General features: G+C 37.3%; 1 protein-coding gene across 2 annotated transcripts in view; it reads right to left on the bottom strand.

Annotated features, from left to right (window-relative positions):
• LOC120532801 (cell wall integrity and stress response component 2-like) overlaps positions 1–21,551 on the bottom strand; it is a 97,780-nt gene that overhangs the window by 57,714 nt on the left and 18,515 nt on the right. For both annotated transcript variants that reach the window (XM_039759184.1, XM_039759185.1), the window contains exons 2-4: positions 17,824–17,925; positions 11,278–11,319; positions 3,751–3,792 (exon numbers count right to left, since the gene is read on the bottom strand). In XM_039759184.1, coding sequence (XP_039615118.1) covers positions 3,751–3,792; positions 11,278–11,319; positions 17,824–17,925 — 186 coding nt within the window. The remainder of the gene's footprint in view (positions 1–3,750; positions 3,793–11,277; positions 11,320–17,823; positions 17,926–21,551) is intronic.

Genomic DNA, 21,551 nt, shown 5'->3' with positions numbered 1-21,551 from the left:
ACTAAACTTTAGCATGACCCAATACCTCTGACCTTGTGTTTACTACTCTCTTTGGTTTTATTTCTAGTGCGGCCACTGAATCTTGGTCGTGGGTATTGTTTTTATTTGGCAACAGATGTCTAAGTTTCAGTATTTGATCACTTTTTAAAACTTCAACTAAGTACTTTTAATACATTCCTCTTTATTCACTTTATTATATGCTCAAAAGACCATAGTAATAAACAGAAGAGTAGTCATGAATTAATTTTAAGGGGAAATGAGAATGTACATGAATCACAATTCTATCTAAGATCAATCAGTCAGAATTCTCATAAAATATATGGGTGGGGGGTTCAAACCTGAAGTCTCTCACCCTGGATACACCTATAGTCATGAATACCGTAATCATTATATCTGACTGGAATGGTTGTTTATATCTGGTGTCTAGATCTGGGCCTGGAGAGACACCCAGATTATCAGTCGCTCTTTCCAAGGCTAAAAGGTGAGAGATGTAGAGACAATGGTAACCTTAGGGTCCTTAAGGTCCACTTTACAGTTCCAGATCTCTTGTTCTAGTATCTGGAGTGGAGACTTTAATAGATTTGGCTACCATTTGCAGATGACTGTCTCATAGAGATGTATTAAATATACCTAACTCTGCTAAATCCTTCAATGAAACAACTAAGTTGAAACCACCCGTCTGAACCTCTGACACCAGTTAAAATTAAAAAACTATACCAAATTAATACTTAAAGAATATATCTTATTTATTAAAAGAAAGAAAAAAAAATTACATTCAAAATATAAGTAATAAAGAAAGTAATATTCTTACAAAAGTTCAACAATATTGTAGTTTTAAACTTTTCTCTTTATCTTCATGATGATCTGTAAATTTTATATATCTCATTCTATTTATATCAGAAGGTTCTGCTACAAATTGTTTGGATTTTACTAGTCTAGTTCTTAATTAACATTTGTACCACCCTGGACATTCCCTTCTAAGGTGCTTTAATGCATTTTTTTTAGAAATAAACAGTTTCTTTACATATCAAACAAATGATAAACAGTATAAGTAATATTTACTTATTTTAAATTCTATTTTCACTTCCATTTGTTAAATTTAAACACATCATTATGAGTAAGTAATCACATGATAGTAGACAACTGGTGGACCTGGCCCGGGTATCCTTTAGAGAGATAGTGTGCACCCCTAAGGTGGCATGGGAGAGACTCCAGACCAAACAGGTAGATATTGGTGGGTCACATTTACTATGCACAAGAAAAATGTTGCACATTTCTGGGAAAATCAACCCCAAAATTGGAAGTGTCAAACTGTTTTCAGGTCTTTGCAGTGCTGGATGGAGTCTCTGAAAACAATGAGGGGGCAGGCAGGCATGAGGAGCCCCAACGTACCCCCTCAAAACCAGTCACCTAAAAGAGAGAGGTTGATCATGGGGACTCAGTCATTTTAACTGTGCAATGTTAACAAAAGCAGCTTCATTCTTGCCACGTGACCTTATTGTAATAATAGGGGGGAAAAGGGCTCAGATTATATTAGGTAAACTGGACATGGCTTCAAATTGCCTTTTTATGTTGGTAAAAACATGTTATGTTTTATGTATGTGTACCCACACCATACAAAAACTAGATGCAGTGCCTCGCCAGTCAGTTAATGGTGCACAGCAGACATGATGGAGTTAAAGCTTGGTTGAGATATTCCTGATGTGTTGTCCATTTCCCCAAGAACTGAGAACAGGCAGCAAATATAAACTGGCGAAAACCAAAAAAAAATTCTTCAGTGCAAATATACATCATTGGCTCTCTTATAAATCCTGATTTTTGTATTGAAAGTTGCATAAGCACATTTCAAGCTTGAGTACTTAAGGAAGTTAGCGAGTAAAATATAAACCCTTGATGCATATTTTTTAGGATGTCACTGTGCACTGGGGTAGTCTCTGAAGGACTGGAAAATGACAAATATTATTCTTTTATATAAAAAAGGTAATCGGGCAGATCCAGGTATATGAACTATAGAACAGTAATCTTAACATGCATCGCAGGTAAAATAATGGAAGGAGATATTAAGGAAAAGATTGAGCAATGCATGGCAAGAAAACAAGTTTAAAAAATTTATATGACTGCAGACTGCAGATGATACCAAGCTAGGTGGATTGGCAGATAATCTGGAGTCCATTGAATCATTAAAGATGGATATGGACAGCATACATTTTTGGGCAGATTTGTGGCAGATGAAATTTAATGTAAGTGAATATAAAGTATTACACATTGGAAGTAAAATGTTTGATATGAATACTGAATGTGAGTACTGAAAATAGAAAGTACTGTACACCTTATGAGAAACGTTTAGGAGTCATAACAGGCTAATCACTATCAACTTCCAGGCAGCGCTCAAGCTTTATAATGCACTGATGAGGCCAGTCGAGAGAAGAGATACTGTTGATTCTAGAACTGCTTGGGATGAGTTATAAGGAAAGATTGAAAGAGCAGTTTCATTTTAAGCAAAGGAACATTAAGAGGTGACATGACTGAAGTGTTTAAAAAATGAAGTGAATTAGTACAGTGGATCGAGACTACTACTTTAAAATGAGTGCAACAAGAACACAGGGACACCTCTTGTGGGTAAAGTTCACACAAACATTAGGAAGTTTTTCTTCACACAGAGAATTATGGACACATGGAATAAGTTACCAAGTAGTGTTTTAGACAGTGGAATTGTAGGGATCCTTAAAGCTATAGCTGATGTTGTTTTGGAGGAATTAAGTAGATAGGACTGGTGAGCTTTGCCTGTTCTCATCTAAATTTATCTAATTATTTTAATGAGTAACCATTCAAAAGGTCAGCTTTTTGAGCAGCACTTAACAGGAACTGATTTCTGTGATTTTAACTTATATTGTAACTTCTAATGTTAATCTCATTAATTAATTTACAATTTTTCCAACATAATGGCTACACTATGACCTACCAATTTCAGTCTTTTATTACCTGCATCCATCCAGTCCATTTCTGGCTGAGCTTTTGCTTGCGGGCAAGAATTACCTATTTTCCTTCCATTGGTGTGAATCAGTGACACTGTTTGAAATTGCTTTTAGTTCTTTGCAAAGATGGCAGTAGGTAGCTATACCTGGACTTATTTTGATATGATGATTCACCCATGTCTACAGGATGTTCCTAATATTATCACAGCTGATCTCCACAGTTTTATTATGGAGTGCTTTATGATGTCTGAAACAGCAAAGCTGTTTTCTGTTCGTGTGAGATGACATCCAGAATACTGAGTGTAAATTTAGTTTTCATTTATCAAAAAGCAAAACAACATTAGGAAAACTACAGATTACAGCCAATAGCCGCATCTAGATATGACCTATATGGTTGGGGTTCAAAAAGCTGGACATTTTCTACCTAATCAAATCAAAATTTAGGAGAGACACAATGAAACTAATTAAGAAAATTAATAAGGTTTATAATCACTGAAGCTTTGAAATAAGTTCTTTACAAATGAAACTAGGTGATAAGTTAAAGGTGGTTAAAAGAAAATTTCATTTAGAGTTTTAAAAAATATTTCTTTGTACAACTGTAGATAGAGGAAATTCATTTCCTAGCAAAATAGTTTAATGTAGCACAGTCAACTTGGCATTATTTTGAATACACAGGAGTTATTGAGTTATATTTAGTTGAATTGCAAATTTCCATACAAGATAGGCTTAACCCAAGAAAATTATCTAAACAACAGAAAATATATAATTCACTTACATGTTGTAGTTTTTGTGGTAAAAGAACTAGTTGATGATGTTACTGTATAATTAAAAACAGAAAAAAGAAAAGAATTAACAAAAATTACCAACATTATTTCAAAAAATGTATTACAGCAGAGACTGGCAGTGGACATGTTTACCTAAATGATTTATGAATGTCTACCTGCAATAGTTCAAAGTCATAGGTGCTGAAGGTTAGTAATATTCACTGCATCATGTGTAACCTTAGACTAAGTGTCATTTACATGACGCTTTCAATAATACAAGGACAATTCAAAGACATCAGTTATCCCCCGAAATAAAAACTGGAGTTTCAAGGAAAAAAAAACCTGAGCCTGAAAACAGGATTCTGGTGCTGGGTGTCAGCAACACTGACCACTCAAACACTGTAGCAGCACCCCAAACCCCACAGACACAACTACGCAACACAGTCCCGGGTTTAAATACAAGACCTTCCTTATTAGTTTTACATTCTCCTTTCTACCAATTATCTTCCTTAATTAAAAAAATATCCAAAATGACTCTTTTATCTTCTTTCACACCTCTATAGAAGCCTTGTCCACACCTCCCAACTCTGACTACTCTTTCAGGAAACTCAGCTTCTTTTATGCCAGACCTGGGAGTACTTCCAATGCTACAGATTTGCACACTGGAAGCACTCCGGATCAGGCGTAAGTCTGCTAAGGAAGTCATACTGATCTCTTATAGCCCAACCCCGTCAGCATACAAGAACCTCAACAGGGCTGTCCCATAGAACTACAATTCCCAGTCTGCCCTGCAGATATATATACAGTATATGGGTGTCCCATCAGTGGGATGCTGCCACCTTGTTGTGGTATAGTGGGTCCGCGGCTTAGAAAAAGGTGGCTGATTTTTAATAAATAAATAAATAATTGACTTGCTCGATCCGGGTGGGTGTACATGTTCACACAGCTGCCAGGGGTTTGTAGAGTAATTGGGGCAAGACGCACCTGCATGTGAGGGTGCAGTCTGTCTTAATTGCTTCATTGGCTTCCTGCAGTGCACGATTGAGATGTGATGCCCATGGGAACATACAAGAATGAGCTGGCACAAGAATCGGAAAAAAGATCAGCAGAAGGAGAGAGAAGAAACCAGAGGTTAAAAGACGGGATGAGAGAATCAGGCAGAAAGACAACAGAGAGAGGAGGTGCAAGAACAAACAAGTGAGAGAGGAGGCGGGCAGCTATGAGGCAAGCCCTTCAGTGGAGCGAGTGGCCTGCACTTAGGGTTTGTAGTAGAGGATTGCTCCAGTGGAGTGATTCAGGGAGGTGGAGTGATTAGGTGGTGCAGGCGAATCTCTGAGGAATTCTGGGAAGGCAGTGGGAGTCGATAAGGTTTGGATGGTGAGCCTTGCTGGTGGTCCATGAAAAGTAAGGGCCTGAGCTTGGGTCTGGATGGGGAGCCCTCCTGTTGAGCCATAGAGCAGCAGGGACTCGGACCCACTGTTTAAGAGGGATGGCTGTGCGATTTGGCATCTTCTCCTCCTGCAAGGTCTAGTCAGGATAAGGGGAGGAGACGCCAAGATAAAGGGGCACACCAGGATTTTTAAAAGAACAGTTTCCTTCCCTGTGAAATTTTAACCTCATTTTAGGGAATATTTTTGAATTGATTTTAACCTCCACAAATGCACTTGGCTTTGATGGATTATTTATTTATTACAGATTGATTGTACTACACTTAGAAACAATATTTGTTTTTGAACAGGGTGAGCACCCTAAAAATGACCTCCTGCAGGTGACTGGTGTGAATCAGAACAATCAGAAACAGACTTCATGAGGGTGGCCTGAGGGTCCAACGTCATCTAGTGGCCCCTGTGCTCACTGCCCGGCACTGTGGAGTTGAGTTGTATTTGCCATAGAACACCAGAACTGGCAGGTCCACCACTGGCACCTCATGCTTTTCACAAATGAGAGCAGATTCACCCTGAGCACATGTGACAGATGTGAAAGGATCTGGAGAAGCCGTGGAGCACATTATGCTGCCTGTAACATCGTTCAGCATGACTCCTTTGGTGGAGGGTCAGTGATGGTCTGGGGAGGCATATCCATGGAGGGACGCACAGACCTCTACAGCTTAGACAAAAAGGACACCTTGATACCCATTAGGTAATGGGATGAAATCCCTGGACCCATTGTCATACCGTATGCTGGTGTAGTGGACTCTGGGTTCCTCCTGGTACACGACAATGCCCGGCCTCATATGGTTAGAGTATGCTGGCATTTCTTGTTGGATTAAGGAATTGATACCATTGACTGGCCCCCATGCTCACCTGACCTAAATCCAATAGAACACCTCTGGGACATTATGTTTTGATCCATCTGACACCGCCAGGTTGCAACTCAGTATGTCCAGGAGCTCAGTGATACCCTGGTCCAGATCTGGAAGTAGATCCCCCAGGACACCCTCCATCGTCTCATTAGGAGTATGCCACGACACAGTCAGGCATGCATACAAGCACGTGTGGGCCATACAAACTACCAAGTATGATTCTGAGTTGCTCCAATGAAATTTCGGCAAAATGGACTAGCCTGCCACATCAATTTTTCACTTTGATTTTCGGGGTGTCTTTGAATTCAGCCCTCTATAGGTCGATCATTTTCATTTTCATAAAACAATGTGGCATTGTTGCATTCCTAACACATTTCCCAGTGCATATCAGTATAGATATCCAGCATGACTTTTTTCCCATGAAGATCTGATGTATATATATATATATATATATATATATATACTCGTATATGTATACATTGCTATGTTTAGAGATTATGATTGTGTTATTTTATAAGAGGCTTATTTTGCAAAGATATTCTCAGTAGTTGAACTGACATTATATACTGTATATGTACATATAATGTTAATCATGTTACTTAATGTTAATCTGAACTGCATAGTAGCTCAAGGTTTGGTCAGTTCTGGTGCATTGACTCTGCACTTTCTCTCAGTGTTGTGGATTGTTGTGGTATGAGTGATTGGGAGTAACTATGGACAATTACCCTGTTCAGGAATTATTCATGCCTTCTACTTGATGCTTGCTGGGATCGGTTCCAGCTTCCCCACATCCTTGGTCAGGATAAAGCAGGTTTTCAAAATGGATAGTTAGATTTGGAAGATTACATGTTTCAGAATGTACAAGTGGAAATTTGTCATTTACTAGAAATATACTGTAAAGTAAGTTTCATCCTTCCAGTTAAACGTTAAGACAGGCCAGTGATCATTCCAGTAGCACTGGCTGCAAGGCAGGTAACAACATTGTTGGTCGGGGGACCAATTGATTGCTGGGTACACATTCAAGCAGAAAACAGACTCAGCAACGGTGCTTTTAGGCAGTCTTAAAATAGAAAAATGCCGCTAAGCTATTTAGTTTTAACCCTGTAATTTACTACAAACAATATTTTCAAACAGAGTAAGACCAATTCTTAGCCTTTTCACAGACTGTGTGTTTACTTGGGTTGATCACTATGGGCTAAAGTGTTCAGTGAAATACAGGGACACTTTCTACTCCCAGATAATTGAGCATGCCTAGGACATGTTGTATTCCCTTTTATTCAGTGGGCCTATCCATTTCTAATAGCCAGAACTTTGTCTCTGTCTGGTTGAACTCCATTAGCCAATAATTTATCTCCAAGAAAAGTAAGTTCTTTCACTCTGAACTTACATGTGTCTCTATTTAGTTTGAGACCATACTGTTTAATTCTTTGAAGCTCACTCTCCAATCTGAGATTATGTTCTGGCTCTGATGAACCCCAAACAATAATATCATCAATATAAACACATACCCCCTCAAGGCCTTCAACAATTTGTGCCATTGCCTTATGAAATAGTGCAGCTGATGCCAAATGGGAGATGCAGAAAAAAGTACCTCCCAAAAGGCGTATTAAATGTGCAGAGCCTGGCACTTGAGTCATCCAGACTAATTTGCCAAAACCCAAAAGATTTTTGCCTCTGACATTTCACTCATTATCTATTCCTGCTTGGGTATTTCATATTCTTCTCTTTAAACATTGTTATTGAGGTCCCTTGGATCCACACACACAGGAATATCACCATTTTTCTTTTTCACACAGACTATTGAATTCACCCAATCTGTAGGCCCTTCAGCTTTCTTTATTATACCTAAAGATACTATCTTGTCCAGCTACTTCCGTACAGAATCTTGTAAAGCTACTGGAACCCTTTTTGGTTCATGAATTACTGGATGTGCTTCATCTTTCAGTTTAATAGAATATGTGAATGGCAGGGGACTAAAAGCCCGAAACACATCTGAATACTTTGCAAGTATATTATCCAGCCATGTCCAATTGTCAAACTGTGGAGTGCCCTGACCACTGATGGTATACATTTGTTGTACTTAAGCCTAGATCTTTGCATGCCATCAAAGCCAACAAAGAATCATGTCTATCAGCGCATTCAACTGGCAAGTGCCATGAGTCTGAATATCCTGTTCATTATAGGCTTTCAGAGTCACTAATCTATGTATAATTTTTGGTTTGTCTTGAAGACTCTTTACATTGCAAACACCTATAAGATTCACTTTGGGTACAGTATCCAGTTTAAATGTTACAACAGTTCCATAGACATTGAGAGGCATATATATTCTTATGGATTGTCCAAAGTTCCTTTGCTGAGTTACTATACACATCCGTGACATTATGAACCATTCCTATGAAAAATTATTCATCTTCATCCACATCAACTGCATCTACTGGTTTTGATTTTTCTTGTTGAGCAGTAAAAAAACACATTCTTCCAAAATGATTTCTACCCTTGCAATTAGCATATCTTTTCCCAAAAGCTGGGAATTGCTGTGGAGTATGAGTGGTGCCACAGCGATTACATGTAAATGCATTAGTCTTTGCCCTCTCTGAATGTCCTCGCACCCCATCTCACTGCACAACAATAACTGAGGCAGTCTCTCAGCTACCTGCACTAAGAGCACCAGATTCAAATGTTTTAGAATGCATTGCTAAGAGCTCGTTATCATGACATATCTTGATTGTAGTTTCTAAGGCAAGCTCACTATATAACATAGAAGTTGTCCTCTTACTTTTTTATAAGTTATGCCAAAAACAATCTGGTCACGTATCATTAAGTCTTTTAAATGTTTGAAATTAAAAGTTTGTGCCTTTAGTTTAAGGTCTGTTAAAAAACATTCAAAGGTCTTGCCTTCCTTCTGAACTCTAGAATGAAAAAAAGTACCTCTCGCATACGTTGTTCTTTTAAAGAGAGCAGTATTTGTCAAACCGTTTTTTTTTACCAGTTCCAGATCATCACAATTAGCCATCTCTGCGAAAGTATTATATACTTCAAATGAGTGTGGGCCTGCTACTGTTAAGAAAAGTACTACTTTACACGTTCCCAGACTGGTCTGTTGCTTCCATAGCAAGGAGATACAGCAAAAAAGTGTTGCTTAAAACTCTGTCAGTTTTCATTGGCATTTGCATCCAGTTGTAGAGCAGGGGAAGGTTTAATAGAATCCATGCTTATAGTCAGAGATAATAGAGGTAATAGTTACTAAACTACACAAAATTGCTAAAGTTTGGTTAAAACATCTTTCTTTATTTCTGTCCTATGGCAATATGTGCCGTAAGCCAAAACCTCAGCCTACTGCCACTGATTTTACGACAGTTGCATATAGTATTAAACCAGACAGAACATTGGCCATGGCTACAAACAAAAAAGGCAGATTCAGGTCTTCCTGGGATAACCAGGATACTATCAAAGGTCTGGGCCCTGTTTTTCTGAAAGTGCAACTCCTTTAGCAGAACTAACAAGAAAACAGCACCAAACACAGTGGATTACGACACTAAATCCAAGACAACATTTCACAATATTAAGAAAGCATTAACTTCAAAGCCTGTATTGTTTTTCCTAACTTTTCCTGTTCTTTAATTGTCCAGACAGATGCATCTGAAACCAGCCTTGGCAGTGTGCTAATTCAAAGGTGCTAAACACCCCATGTTATCCTTGAGCTGAAAACTGCTGAATCTGGAAACAAAGCCTTGATGAAAGAGTGGGTGGTCACCCAATTATAGCATTAACGATTGAGCTGGGTATTCGTTCTTGTTACCAACTATGTTCCTTTGTAATTGTTCAAAAGCAAGTAATTCCAAGTGTTGGTTTCTAAACCTACAAACCTATGAATACAAAGTTGTTTACTGCAATGGCATTTGACATGCCAGTGCTGATACCCATTCTCATAATCATGAAACTTAAAGCTGTGTCCTTTCTTGACTTCACAGCAGACCTGGCCTTGGGGGAGTTACTTGTTCTGCAGAGATGTTTGAATGCTTAGTGAATCAGGGAGACAATGGGGTGATAATGAGATGGAACAGTTGTTTACACAGTTTGTTTCTTTTTATAGAATTGGTAAACCTCATGTGAAAAGCCTGGTATTACTTTCCCCCACAGTCCCCATTGCCCCATGTCTCAGGATGAATTAAAGAGCTTGTGACTTGCAGTAGAATGCTATTTGACCACCAAAAGTCAAAACAAGAAGGACACCCCTGCAACTCTTTGAAGTTTCTGTCTGGTGCTGCTAGATTGCAACTCAGCACTATCCAACTGCCTTTTTGATAATTTTTGTGTCAAACACACCCATGCAATGGCAATCTCCAAGTTGGAGACTCAAACCTTTTTATACATATTTGGTTTTTCATTTATACTGTAAATGAGGTATGGGATGAGATTGAAATAGTGTGGTAAGCCAACCCCGGACACAGACAGACACCGAATTTTCCAACACACACGTTTTAATTAATTCAGTCTGGCACACAACACAGTGCTCTTCCACCAAACACCTTTCGTTCAGTCCTTTCTCTCCTCTCCGGACTTCTCCTTTCGCCTTTCCACCTCTCCTCCCAAGCTTCACCTTCTTCCTACCAACTCGACTCTCTGCTCAAGGGAGACAGCCTCTTTTATATTCACCCAGATGTGCTCCAGGTGCTCTACGATGAACTTGGTGCAGGTCCCTGGAATTCCTTCCCCCCAGCACCTCCGGGTGTGGCAGAAGTGCTGGCCTACAGGGCTCCACAACTGTCTGGGCCCCCCTGGCGGTGGCCCTCCTGTGGTTCAGGGGAGGTATTGTCCCTCTCCTGGTCCTTCCAGACATCCTGGTCAGGCATGTGTCCTGGCCGTCCACCACAAAAGTTAAACTATTTTTACCTGAGCAAAAAAAAAACTTGGAGCAGACATAAAAATTTAGGAGGAACTGGTTAAATAAATGTTTGTACTATAAAATCAGTTCTTTATGAATGCAACTGAATTAACAGTTTCATATATAACTAATGTTAAAAAACACTTTGACAAACAACTGTAGATAGATATAACTCATTCAATAAAAAAAGTAGTTGAATGTTGTACTTGGAGGATTACCTTATGCCATCTTATTTTTGATACATAGGAATCAATAAGTTGTTTTGGGCTGACTGGTATATTTTCATACAAAGTATGTTTTTATCACCCAAAGAGATTATTATAAACAACAAGAAATATAAAATAAACTTACCTTGTTGAGCTGCTATGGTAGTATTCCTAGATGTTATGTGTTCTGTATAGTCAAAAAAATCAGAAAAAAATAAATTGTAGAAACACAAAAACAATCACATACAATATTCTAAAAAATGTATTGCAGCAGACATTGGCAGTGGAAAACAATACATCATTTCATGGAAAAAGTTCCTTAAAAGTGTGATAAATATTCACTTACCCTGCCTTTCTACTAGAGGATAGGTAATGTATGTAAATGATGACTGAAGAAATGAAATTTTCACTAATTTGTTCGATTATGTGTTGTTTCATTTTACAGTCCTAAAGAAAACACTCAAAGGCCAATCATTATTTTATATTGTATTTATTTAATACAACTATTCTTATCTTGGATACTTGGGTTAATGCTGTAGAAGAAGAGTGTTCTCCTCGGCACCTTGTGTTCTGTGTATTTGGTAATTAAGTTTCATAACAGTGCTCTGCCAGTAAAAAAGAAAGCTTGATTTATTGAACTGACAAAAATATGTTACCCAAGTGCTAAACTTCCTCAAAGTACATGGCTCAGGAAAGAAGAAAGATCATAAGATTGCAGGGCATATGTGCAAGGCGCCTGTATGTTTTAAGGGGAATTTAGATAATGTCTAGTTCAGATATTACATCATTTACGGAATCATAAGATAGAGGGGTATTTAAAGCTCCCCCTAGCCGTTGTTCAGGGTTCAGAGGAACAGCCTGCTGCGAATGACTGTGCTCTCTGGATCTGTACTTTCTGTGACTCTTGATGTAGAATAATCAAGAACTTGTGAAAAACATCACCTGTTGTCGAGTCTGTAATTTGTTTCACCTACACTGCAAAAACCAAGCAACACATAAAAATACATTTACATGTTGTGTTGTACTGACATAAGCATATGTAATTTGTAATAATAATAATAATAACAATAATACATTTTAATTAAATAGCACATTTACCATGGAAATAATAAAGCAAAAAATAAGCATTTTAGAAAAGAAAAAATAAAACAGTGGGAAAATCCACAGGAAAAAACCTAATGCAAATAATTCTGTAGTATTTTTTGTATAACCTGCCATTCCAGAAATAAAACACCTTCAAGAAAATATTGGCAATTCTAATTTGGCCTACAGTGAGACTCAGTAATCCTTGCAATTGAATGGCAGCCACTCCATGGTTGGTTCCTGCTTTGCACACACTGCTGCTAGAATAAGAATATCAAGCAAAGTTATATTTTCCATGATGTAAAGTGATTTACTTCTTTGAATGGTCAGCCAATTTGCTAGATAGGAACACATATGGTAGCCAGTTTCTTGGGAAGCGTTCTGTCTTGGTATACATTTTTTTGAAATTCAAATTTTTAAAAACGACTTCTGATTCAAAGGATAATTATTTGTGTTTGTTTGTAATCATGGTATACATCAGTTTGTCACATGAATTTGATTCTACAGTGAATTGTGTTTTATAAATTTAAAAAAATATCATACCTGCTGTTATGGTTTAAAATGGGTTTCTTTTTCCTGCTAAGAGTATTACCAAGTACTGAGAATTCACATATATTTTAAAACAGAGTATCATCTGACTGTCCACTAGAGGGAAACAAATCCCATTTATTTGATTATATTTAAATTTTTTCATATGTTGTGATGGATGGCCAGGACCCATTCCTGGCCAGGATACCCCTTTGACACTGGATCCGGGAAGCAGCCATGGGATGCACACTACATTCCCTGGAACACTTGGTGGCAGCCCCCTGGGTTGCATCGGGGCCGCAATTGTGGAACACCGGAGCTCATCCCTGTTGGGCTTCATGGCCACTGCCAGGGGGAGCTGCATGGCTTCCTGAGTCCGTGTTGGCTGTAACGGAGCCACACCTGGAAGTGCAGCCTTAATTAGGTTAATTATCACTTGAAGCACTTCCAGGTGGGCTATAAAAGGAGCCTGCAGCCACTACTTGAGGTGCCAGAGTCGGGAGGAGGACAAGTGACTTTTGTGGTGTTTTTCTTTTGTGTGTGTTTTTGGGAACTGTGTAGTGGGACATGGGGAAGATGTGTCCCATGTCTGTAGAAAATAAAGTCTTTTTGTGCATTTTACCTGTGTCTCCGCTGTGAGTCTGTGTTGGGTTGGCGTCTATATAGCGCCTGATCCCACAATGTATATATGGATGAAAGCAGATATACTTATGTGAATGATATGGGTTAAGATATACATACAGTACATATGAAGAAAAAAGAAATATGCATACTTCTCAGATATGTTTTGGGCAGTTTCCTCTGTTCCAATAAGCTTATTCAATTTAAATTTTAGCAACCACAGTTCCCATGAATCATAAGAACCATGTGGTCTGTTTATTCAGTCTTGGAAAAAAACAGAAGAAATCTGTAAACATTTATTATTAGTGGGTCCAAATTTAAAACTAGTGCAGTAAATCCAAGAGTCTTTGACTGTCTTTTAAACTGCCTCAGTCTGTTGAAAGGATGCTTAAAATATCAGGAACTAAATGTAAGGTTTTTGCAGCATTCATTTCAGAGAAAGTATCTAATACAAGATATAATATACCACAGACTTCAAGAACAAACATAGTTGAAACTCAGTGTAGTAAACACAGTAGTTAAACTCCTTTACTAAAATAAGTATGTCTGAGCTTCATAAAATAATTACTCATTTATCACCATTCACTTGTGGTCTTGATCCAGTCCCTACAGGCTTTTAGAAAAATGTCTCTGATTTACTGATCAACAATGTATTAGATAAAGATAATTGTTCTTTGGACACTGGTAGTCTCTCTAAAAGCTGTATAGTTAAGTCACTACTTAAAATCATGTTTCACTCTTGGACAATTTTAGGTTTATTTCTAACCTGCCTTTTTAATTAAAATTATAGAAAAAAATTGTTTTTCAGCAAATAAATGAATACTTAATTATATTTTTTTTTCTGGAAAGGTTTCAGTCAGGTTTCAGTCCAAATCATACAGTACAGTACTTACAAATCATGGTTAAAGGAGTCAATAACTTATGTCTTCATGCTGATTCAAATAATCGATCAGTTATTGATCTTGAAGACCTGAGTGCAACATTTAGCACCATTTGTCACACGTAAGCAGTGGGTTAGACATTCTGGGAAGTACCTTGAATTGTTTTCATTTTTACAGTGTATCATAGGTAGGGGTGCACAGTATACTGGTAGAAATGTGTCAACTGGTAGAAATGCTTGTCAAGAAAGAAACAGCGCCTTATAGGAAGCGGGCATTCCATTACCTTAAGACAGAGCCGCTGCTTCTCCCAGCGCACATTCACAACCCTCCTCCCCACCCCTCCTGCCTCCTAAACTGTTTATGATTCACATCTTCGAATTTTCCCTTCCCTCAATCCTGCTCCTTTTCCTTTAATATTACTATTATTACTTTAGTTGATTAAAATGGTCCTTATAAAAAGAAACATCATAGCAGAACTACCTGCTGTCAATTTATGAACTAGGGCGAACAAAAGCACCTACAGTAAATTGGATTCATTCTGAAAGGCATATGCACATCATTTATCCTGTGATATATATACTGCAACAGTGGCCATTTTTAATTATATCATGTGTAAAAGATGGCATCCAAAGACTGGGATCCTAGCAGGGAGTATACAAGGATTCTTACCTAGGCCAGGAGCCCAGTCTGATGGAAGGAAAGGGAAGATGGCCAAATTGGGTTATATTTTCCCCCAGGATGCTAGGTAGTAATGCCCCTGGGTTATGCTACATTTATGGATGCCCACAGGGCATGTTGGGAACTGTAGTCCCATAGAACAATCCACTTGGGTCCTATGGGTGCCACCAGGGGGTGCTGAAGGGATTCATGATCCCTATTTTTCAGGATTTCTGCCAGACATGGCAGTGCTTCCTTCGTTCTATGCCCTGACACTGGAAGTATTCATGGGTCCACAATAAAAGATAGCTGTCCAGTTTCCTGCAGTGAGTCAGAGTTGAGAGGAAAGAAGGCAACACTCACTAAAGAGAGGTGGATGGACGAAGGAAGAAGAAACAGAGAGAAGGAAGAGCTATATTTGATTGGTGCCAATTTGAATGATCTGGCAAGGTACTTTTGTGTAATAAATCAAGTATTTGAACCCAGAACTTGTGTCGATGCATTTGTGTTTGGGGTTTGAGGTGTTACAATGCTTCCTGTATTGGCCATATTGCCCACCCTTAATCACAGGAAGAAAATTATTTGTCAGTTGTGGAAATTATACATCAGACATCTGTGTTATTACTCATGGAGATCTACAGGGATCTATTTTGGGTCCCCTTATTATTCTCAATCTACCTGCTCCCATTAGGCTTATCATATAAAAACTTAAAGTGAATTATTACAAACAATACACAGATTTATTTGTTGATAGCTGCTGATGACACTGAGGCTTTAATTCTTTTGACTTTTTGAATAGATGAGTAATAATTTCCTTAAACTCAAAGAGAAATCAAAAATTTTAATTATTGACAGCAAAATAAAAGCAAGGACCTTAGAAAGAAATTAGGCCGTCTCTGTCATTTTAGATTAAGAGCTAAACTTAAAATCACACATTAATCATATCGCTAAAACTGCATTATTTCACTTAAGAAACATTCCATGAGTTAGATCTTTATTATCACTGTAAGAAGTTAACGCATGCCTTTGTCTTTAGTTGTCTAGATTATTCCAATGCACTACTATCAGGATTACCAAAAAATAACATATTTGCTACAATTAGTGCAAAACACAGCAGCAAGAATCTTAACTAAACAGAGGAAATCTCAGCATATCTCACCAGTCTTAGCATCATTACATTGGCCACCGGTGTCCTTTAGTATTGATTTAAAAATTCATTTAATTGTATAAACTAGCTAGCACTTTCTTAAAATGACTCCCTACATTCCTAATTGCAATCTTAGATCCTCTCAAACTGGCTTGCTAAGAATTCTGAGAGCGAAGCATAAAAGAACTGATGATGCAACTGTTTCTACTCACAAAAATCTGGAATACTTTACTACTAGAGATACACCATTCCAGTACAGTTGAACATTTCAAAAAATGCTAAAAACACACATCATTAATCTGCCTTTCTCTTTTGATAACTTTTATTATTATTAGCATCACTAATGCTAGTATTTTATATTGGGAGTCGGATTGGTTCTCCAATGCCAGTTATAATGCATTGGTAAGGTCTCATCTGGAGTACTATGTGCAGTGTTAGACTCCAGTCTACAAAAAACAGATAGAAGTGCTAGAAAATGTCCATAGAATAACAACTAGTTTGACTCCTGGACTTCAGGGGATGACTTACAAGGAAAGATTAAACAACTGAGCCTTTTCAGTTTAAGGATAGGGTGATTAAGAGGTGGCATGATTGAAGTGTTCATAATTATTAGAAGAATTAGTACTGTGGATCGAGACTGTTAGTTTAAAAGACAAGAACAAAGGGACACAGTTGAAAACTTGTTAAGGATAAATTTCTCATAAATATTAGGACGTGTTTCTTCATACAGAGATCCATAGACACATTACCAGTATGAACTGCTCTGTCATGGCATTATATGGTTAAATTACTTGTTGCCTCCTGTTGGAAATCTCCCAAGCTTCTTTCTTTTGACAATTTGCAATCTTCCTTTCTTAATCTAATTCATTTAAAACTGTTTACTCTCAGAAAAAATAAATATCCTTAGAAGCCACTGAGAATTGGTTTACCTCTGTTTTAAAAATTAAAACTTTAATCAATGCTCATTGATATGACAGTTATGCTTTTGTTACCTAATTATTTTCCTCCTCTCCATCTCTTTATGGTATTTGTTGATTTTAAAACTGTTGCTATGCTCTGGGCATTTTGGTGTATGGAGAGGGGATTTGTGGGTGGGTACTGGATGCCATTTGGGGTATGCAGTTTTTCTCTTTTTTATGTGTATGTTAAGTTCCTTAAATCAATAAAAAATACATCATAAAAACAAACAAAAAATGCCTTGACAAAGAGCTCTGCTTGAAATGTGTCAATGAACTTTGCAAAACTAGTACTAGTCACAAATAACTCTGTGGACATCAAAAGTATTTCTATAGTCACAGATAAGTGTCCTTGCATTCATTTGGATTTTTTTACAAGCAACAGGGACAACTACTGATCTCCTTGGACCTTATGGACATTTTTGTCACAATCAACTATTTCCCCTGGATGCAAAGTCATGATTACCTATGGATTGAGATGGACATTTATTTATTTATACTTTTATATTGTATTTTTATTGTAATGTGTCACTTTTGTATTATTTATGTTTTCTAATTCTCATTTGCTTTAAACTTTCAAATATTGTGGAAAAAGTTACTTTTTATATATAGTGTTTTTAATTTAGATAATAGATTTATAAAATAAAATATCTACTTCTTCTTCTTGTTTTATTTAAAAAATAAGAAAGAAGGACAAAATTCAATCTGCATTTTGCACCTGAAGGTTCTTAAGAGTGAACATTTGAGAACAGTGGTCTTTAAAGATTGCTTATATGGATGTGTGAAAAAAATTGTGTTATATTTTCCACTATACATACCTGACTGAGAAGTAGTAGTAGCAGAAGAAGTAGTAGCAGAAGAAGTAGTAGCAGAAGTAGTAGTTAAAGGCTCTTCATCTGAAGTGTAACCTTGACGTATGCCTATATAATAAAAAAAATAGAAAATGTAACTGTAAACATACATTATGAATAATTTTTGCAGAGCTACAAATGATGATCAGTTGTTTTATTCTGTCACTTGCTTTCAGTGTAATTCCCAAGTGAGGGCTGTGGGTAACACATAGATCCAGATAAGTACCCTAAATTGAGCAATAGTTTACAGCTCCTTGTGAGGAATTCCAAGAAGATCCTTGGCCATCTGAGTGGTATCATTTCATGAGCATGTAATGGGTCTTCACCTGGGTCTATTCCCAGTGAATATTGCCTGATACACCTTGTCTATGAGCCTGTCAGGGGTCATCCCGAGTACAAATCAACACTCGTAAAAGTAACCCAGTCTTGGTGTCAATGTCATAGAGAGTTTCATTACTCATAAAATAATAAAAAAATAGTATATTATACTTAAAAGTTACTTTATTATTATTAGAGAATGTCATTAAAAATATTATTTGCCATTTTAAAAGATGTGCTAAAAATTGTCTCCACTAACAGTGATGCAAATTTGCACGTTCCATTCCGTATTCATGAAAATAAATCATAACCTGTCTGTTGTTATAAGTGCTGCATACATTTACAAAGACTTCTTCCCGTTGATCATAATACTGTAGCACGCCACTTTTTCACCATTTTTTGAATTGTGCATTCCACAGGAGTGCTCAGAATGAAACATCTTCACAATTGAAATGTGCTTATTCAATTAATCTCCAGCAAGCACAACAATACAGTAACAACTAACAAAATGAAAACATTACCTGATTACTTTTACTTACTGTGAATGGGGCTACTTTTTATTCGCCACCTTATAAATGCTCATACCACCTTAACTTACTCCTCTTGATCCAAATAATTACTTTATACGCATCTTCCTGTGCTACACATCTTAACACAGAGAGTGAATGTGCCCATAAGCCTTTACTTTGACATATTGTAATTACAATCTTATTGTTTGTGTCACTACCCAGGACCCATGGCCATAATTGAAGCTAGAGACATAGACTGCCTGGTAAATGCTCTGTCTGAAGAGTTAGCTCTGAATTCAGCATCACAAACCAGTATCATGTTAATAAAACCATCATGGCATCAAGTCATTTGTCGATGTCACATTCACCTCTACCATCACCCTTAAGCATGAATCCAAGGTACTTGACCTCCTCCCCTTGTGGTCATTGTTTTCCTTTTATCAGGAGGGAGCAAACTACATATACTGACATTTTTATTATTATCTTAATTGCATTATACCCTCTACAAATCAATGCAGTATACATTAGAGTTTACTGTGTTTACCAAGAGGACAACTTCACTTGTAAGCAGAGATATAAAATTTATCATAGTCAATTTAATATGTTCCAAACCTAAACTTCGCCTTAATATCCCATCCATGAAAATTATTAACAGTGGATATAATAAAATGCACCACTGCCAGAGGCACATGCCCATACTAAATAAACTTAAGGGCAAATATTAGCTTCTGCTAAAGAAATACAGGGACCAAATGGCATACAGCAGGGATTCTTGAAATCTAAATCCAAGTAGTACCCTTCCACAAGATACCACAAACTGCAATTGTCAGAAGCTTTTTACCAAAACCGCAATACTCATGTAAACAGAATTGTCAATGAAGTTTAAAATATGCACGATGAAACAGTTGCTATTCTGTTGTACCACAAAGATGAAATTTTCAGTGTCTTCTTAATCTAAGGTTAAACTGTAAGGCACGTCTTCATTCCAATACCTCAGCAAAGGCATTCCCAGGAGGGCAAAGAAGTGTGATTGTTTGATAAATGGAACATATTGACTTACCTTTCTTTTTAAAATGGAAGTCACCACCTAAGTCTTGAAGCACTTACCCAGCCTTCCACACAACATTCAAAACATTAAAAAGGCATGTTAACCAAAAGGCTCCCTTAGAATCCAGGTCATTTAGCTTTTGAAAATATAATTCACACCTGTCTCAATGATGGTACATAGCTTTTCACTCCTGTAACTCAACCATAGAAATGAACTTAATCCCAACCATTAGTTATATTGGGCACGAGACAGAAGTAATCCCTGGATGGGGTATCGGCTTATCGCAAGGTGAACACAAACATACACATACATTTGCATCATTTTAGCAAGGAAAACAAGGTAATCGGATACGTGACTTCCTGCGAGGCAGACCGTGCTGCCACAACATGTGTAGCTATTATCAGTATTCATTATTTAAATGAAGTTAACAATCTTTAAAATGTAATATATTTACTTTAATGCATTTCATCATGAAAATGATATCAAGTATAAATCTAAGGATTCTAAATGTGCAGAGAGCTGGAATATTATAAACGTAATGTGTTCTATGTGGCTATTGCTGCTGTCAGGTCAAGAGGAAGCCCCAGAAGCACACAGCGATTAACAACTGGGTCGGTTTTAAGATGGCGTTTACAATGGTCTACCTTAATGATAAAGTAAACTACAAGGTTAAAGTGGACATTTTGAGATTAAAAACAAAATTTCCACTTTAATCACAAAATACACCTTTTCACCATGTCCTTAATTTCTTTCTCTGTAGCTCAAATACGCTGCCATACATTCTGATGCTGTTGTGAAGGTGCAAAAAAAAAAAATGACAGCACAGAAGATGGTATGTGAGACCTTTAAAAAGTATCATGTCATTATGGTGGGGAATATGCGACGCTTGAATATAAAAGCACCACAAATGTATTTGTATGTCAGCATTATCGCTTCACCTTATTGAACCATTCATCAAACATTGAAGCAGGCACATCAATCCCGGAGGATCATCAAAGTGACTTTCTGTCACATGTAGATAGTAAACGGAGACTCTGATGTCACATTTCGATTTTTATTACACTGCTGGTACTGCATCTCGTGCACGCATCGCGTTAATTTCTGAGGACGTGCTCAGAGGGTGCGTCAAATAAACGCTGGAAACGTTTGGCAGGCATGATATGTGCGTGCATAAACAAGTATGAAATATAAACAAGCCCTTAGGGATAGCTCTGACATTTCCTAAGTGAGGGAAATGCTGATGTAAAATCTAGTGTTGACAGCAGTAATCACCTAATTGTATGAAAACTTGTTTTGCCTACAGAGATTTAATTGCTGTGTAGTGTAATCATTAAATATCAGTTGTTATTCTTGCAGTTTATGAGTTACTTTGGTTACTCCAAGGATTTGGTGTACATCATTGTTTGTCATTTTGTCTAGCCTTGTTATCATCTTCAGTATGAAGTGCCTGCTCATGCTTCTTTGCTGCTGTTCAATATCAAGCTTTTTGCATTTCTACTGGTCTCATAACCTTTTGGTAGCATTCGGGTTTCAGTTGTGAAGAGAAATGGTCTTGAAATCCAGACTGCAAATGCTGTTGCATGTGCAACAAATAGTGTACCACTGTTTGGAGTAATGTTTAGTTCAGCATCATAAATCTTTAATGTATCATTAATTTGACTGCTCCATTCCAGATACTCTGTTATTATTTTATTAAGCCTGATTCAAAGTTCATTGAGACATGTTTACTATTTCTGCAATAGTTACTCAAAGCCATTTCATGTCTCACTAGCTATCTTAACATTATCAGCATATAATAGCAACCACTGATGTTTCATCTA

Source organism: Polypterus senegalus, chromosome 7 (genome assembly GCF_016835505.1).
Source record: "Polypterus senegalus isolate Bchr_013 chromosome 7, ASM1683550v1, whole genome shotgun sequence".
In the NCBI taxonomy this organism is placed as follows: domain Eukaryota; kingdom Metazoa; phylum Chordata; class Cladistia; order Polypteriformes; family Polypteridae; genus Polypterus; species Polypterus senegalus.
Note: the sequence above shows the minus strand (reverse complement) of the source record. Positions and strands in the feature narration are given on the sequence as shown.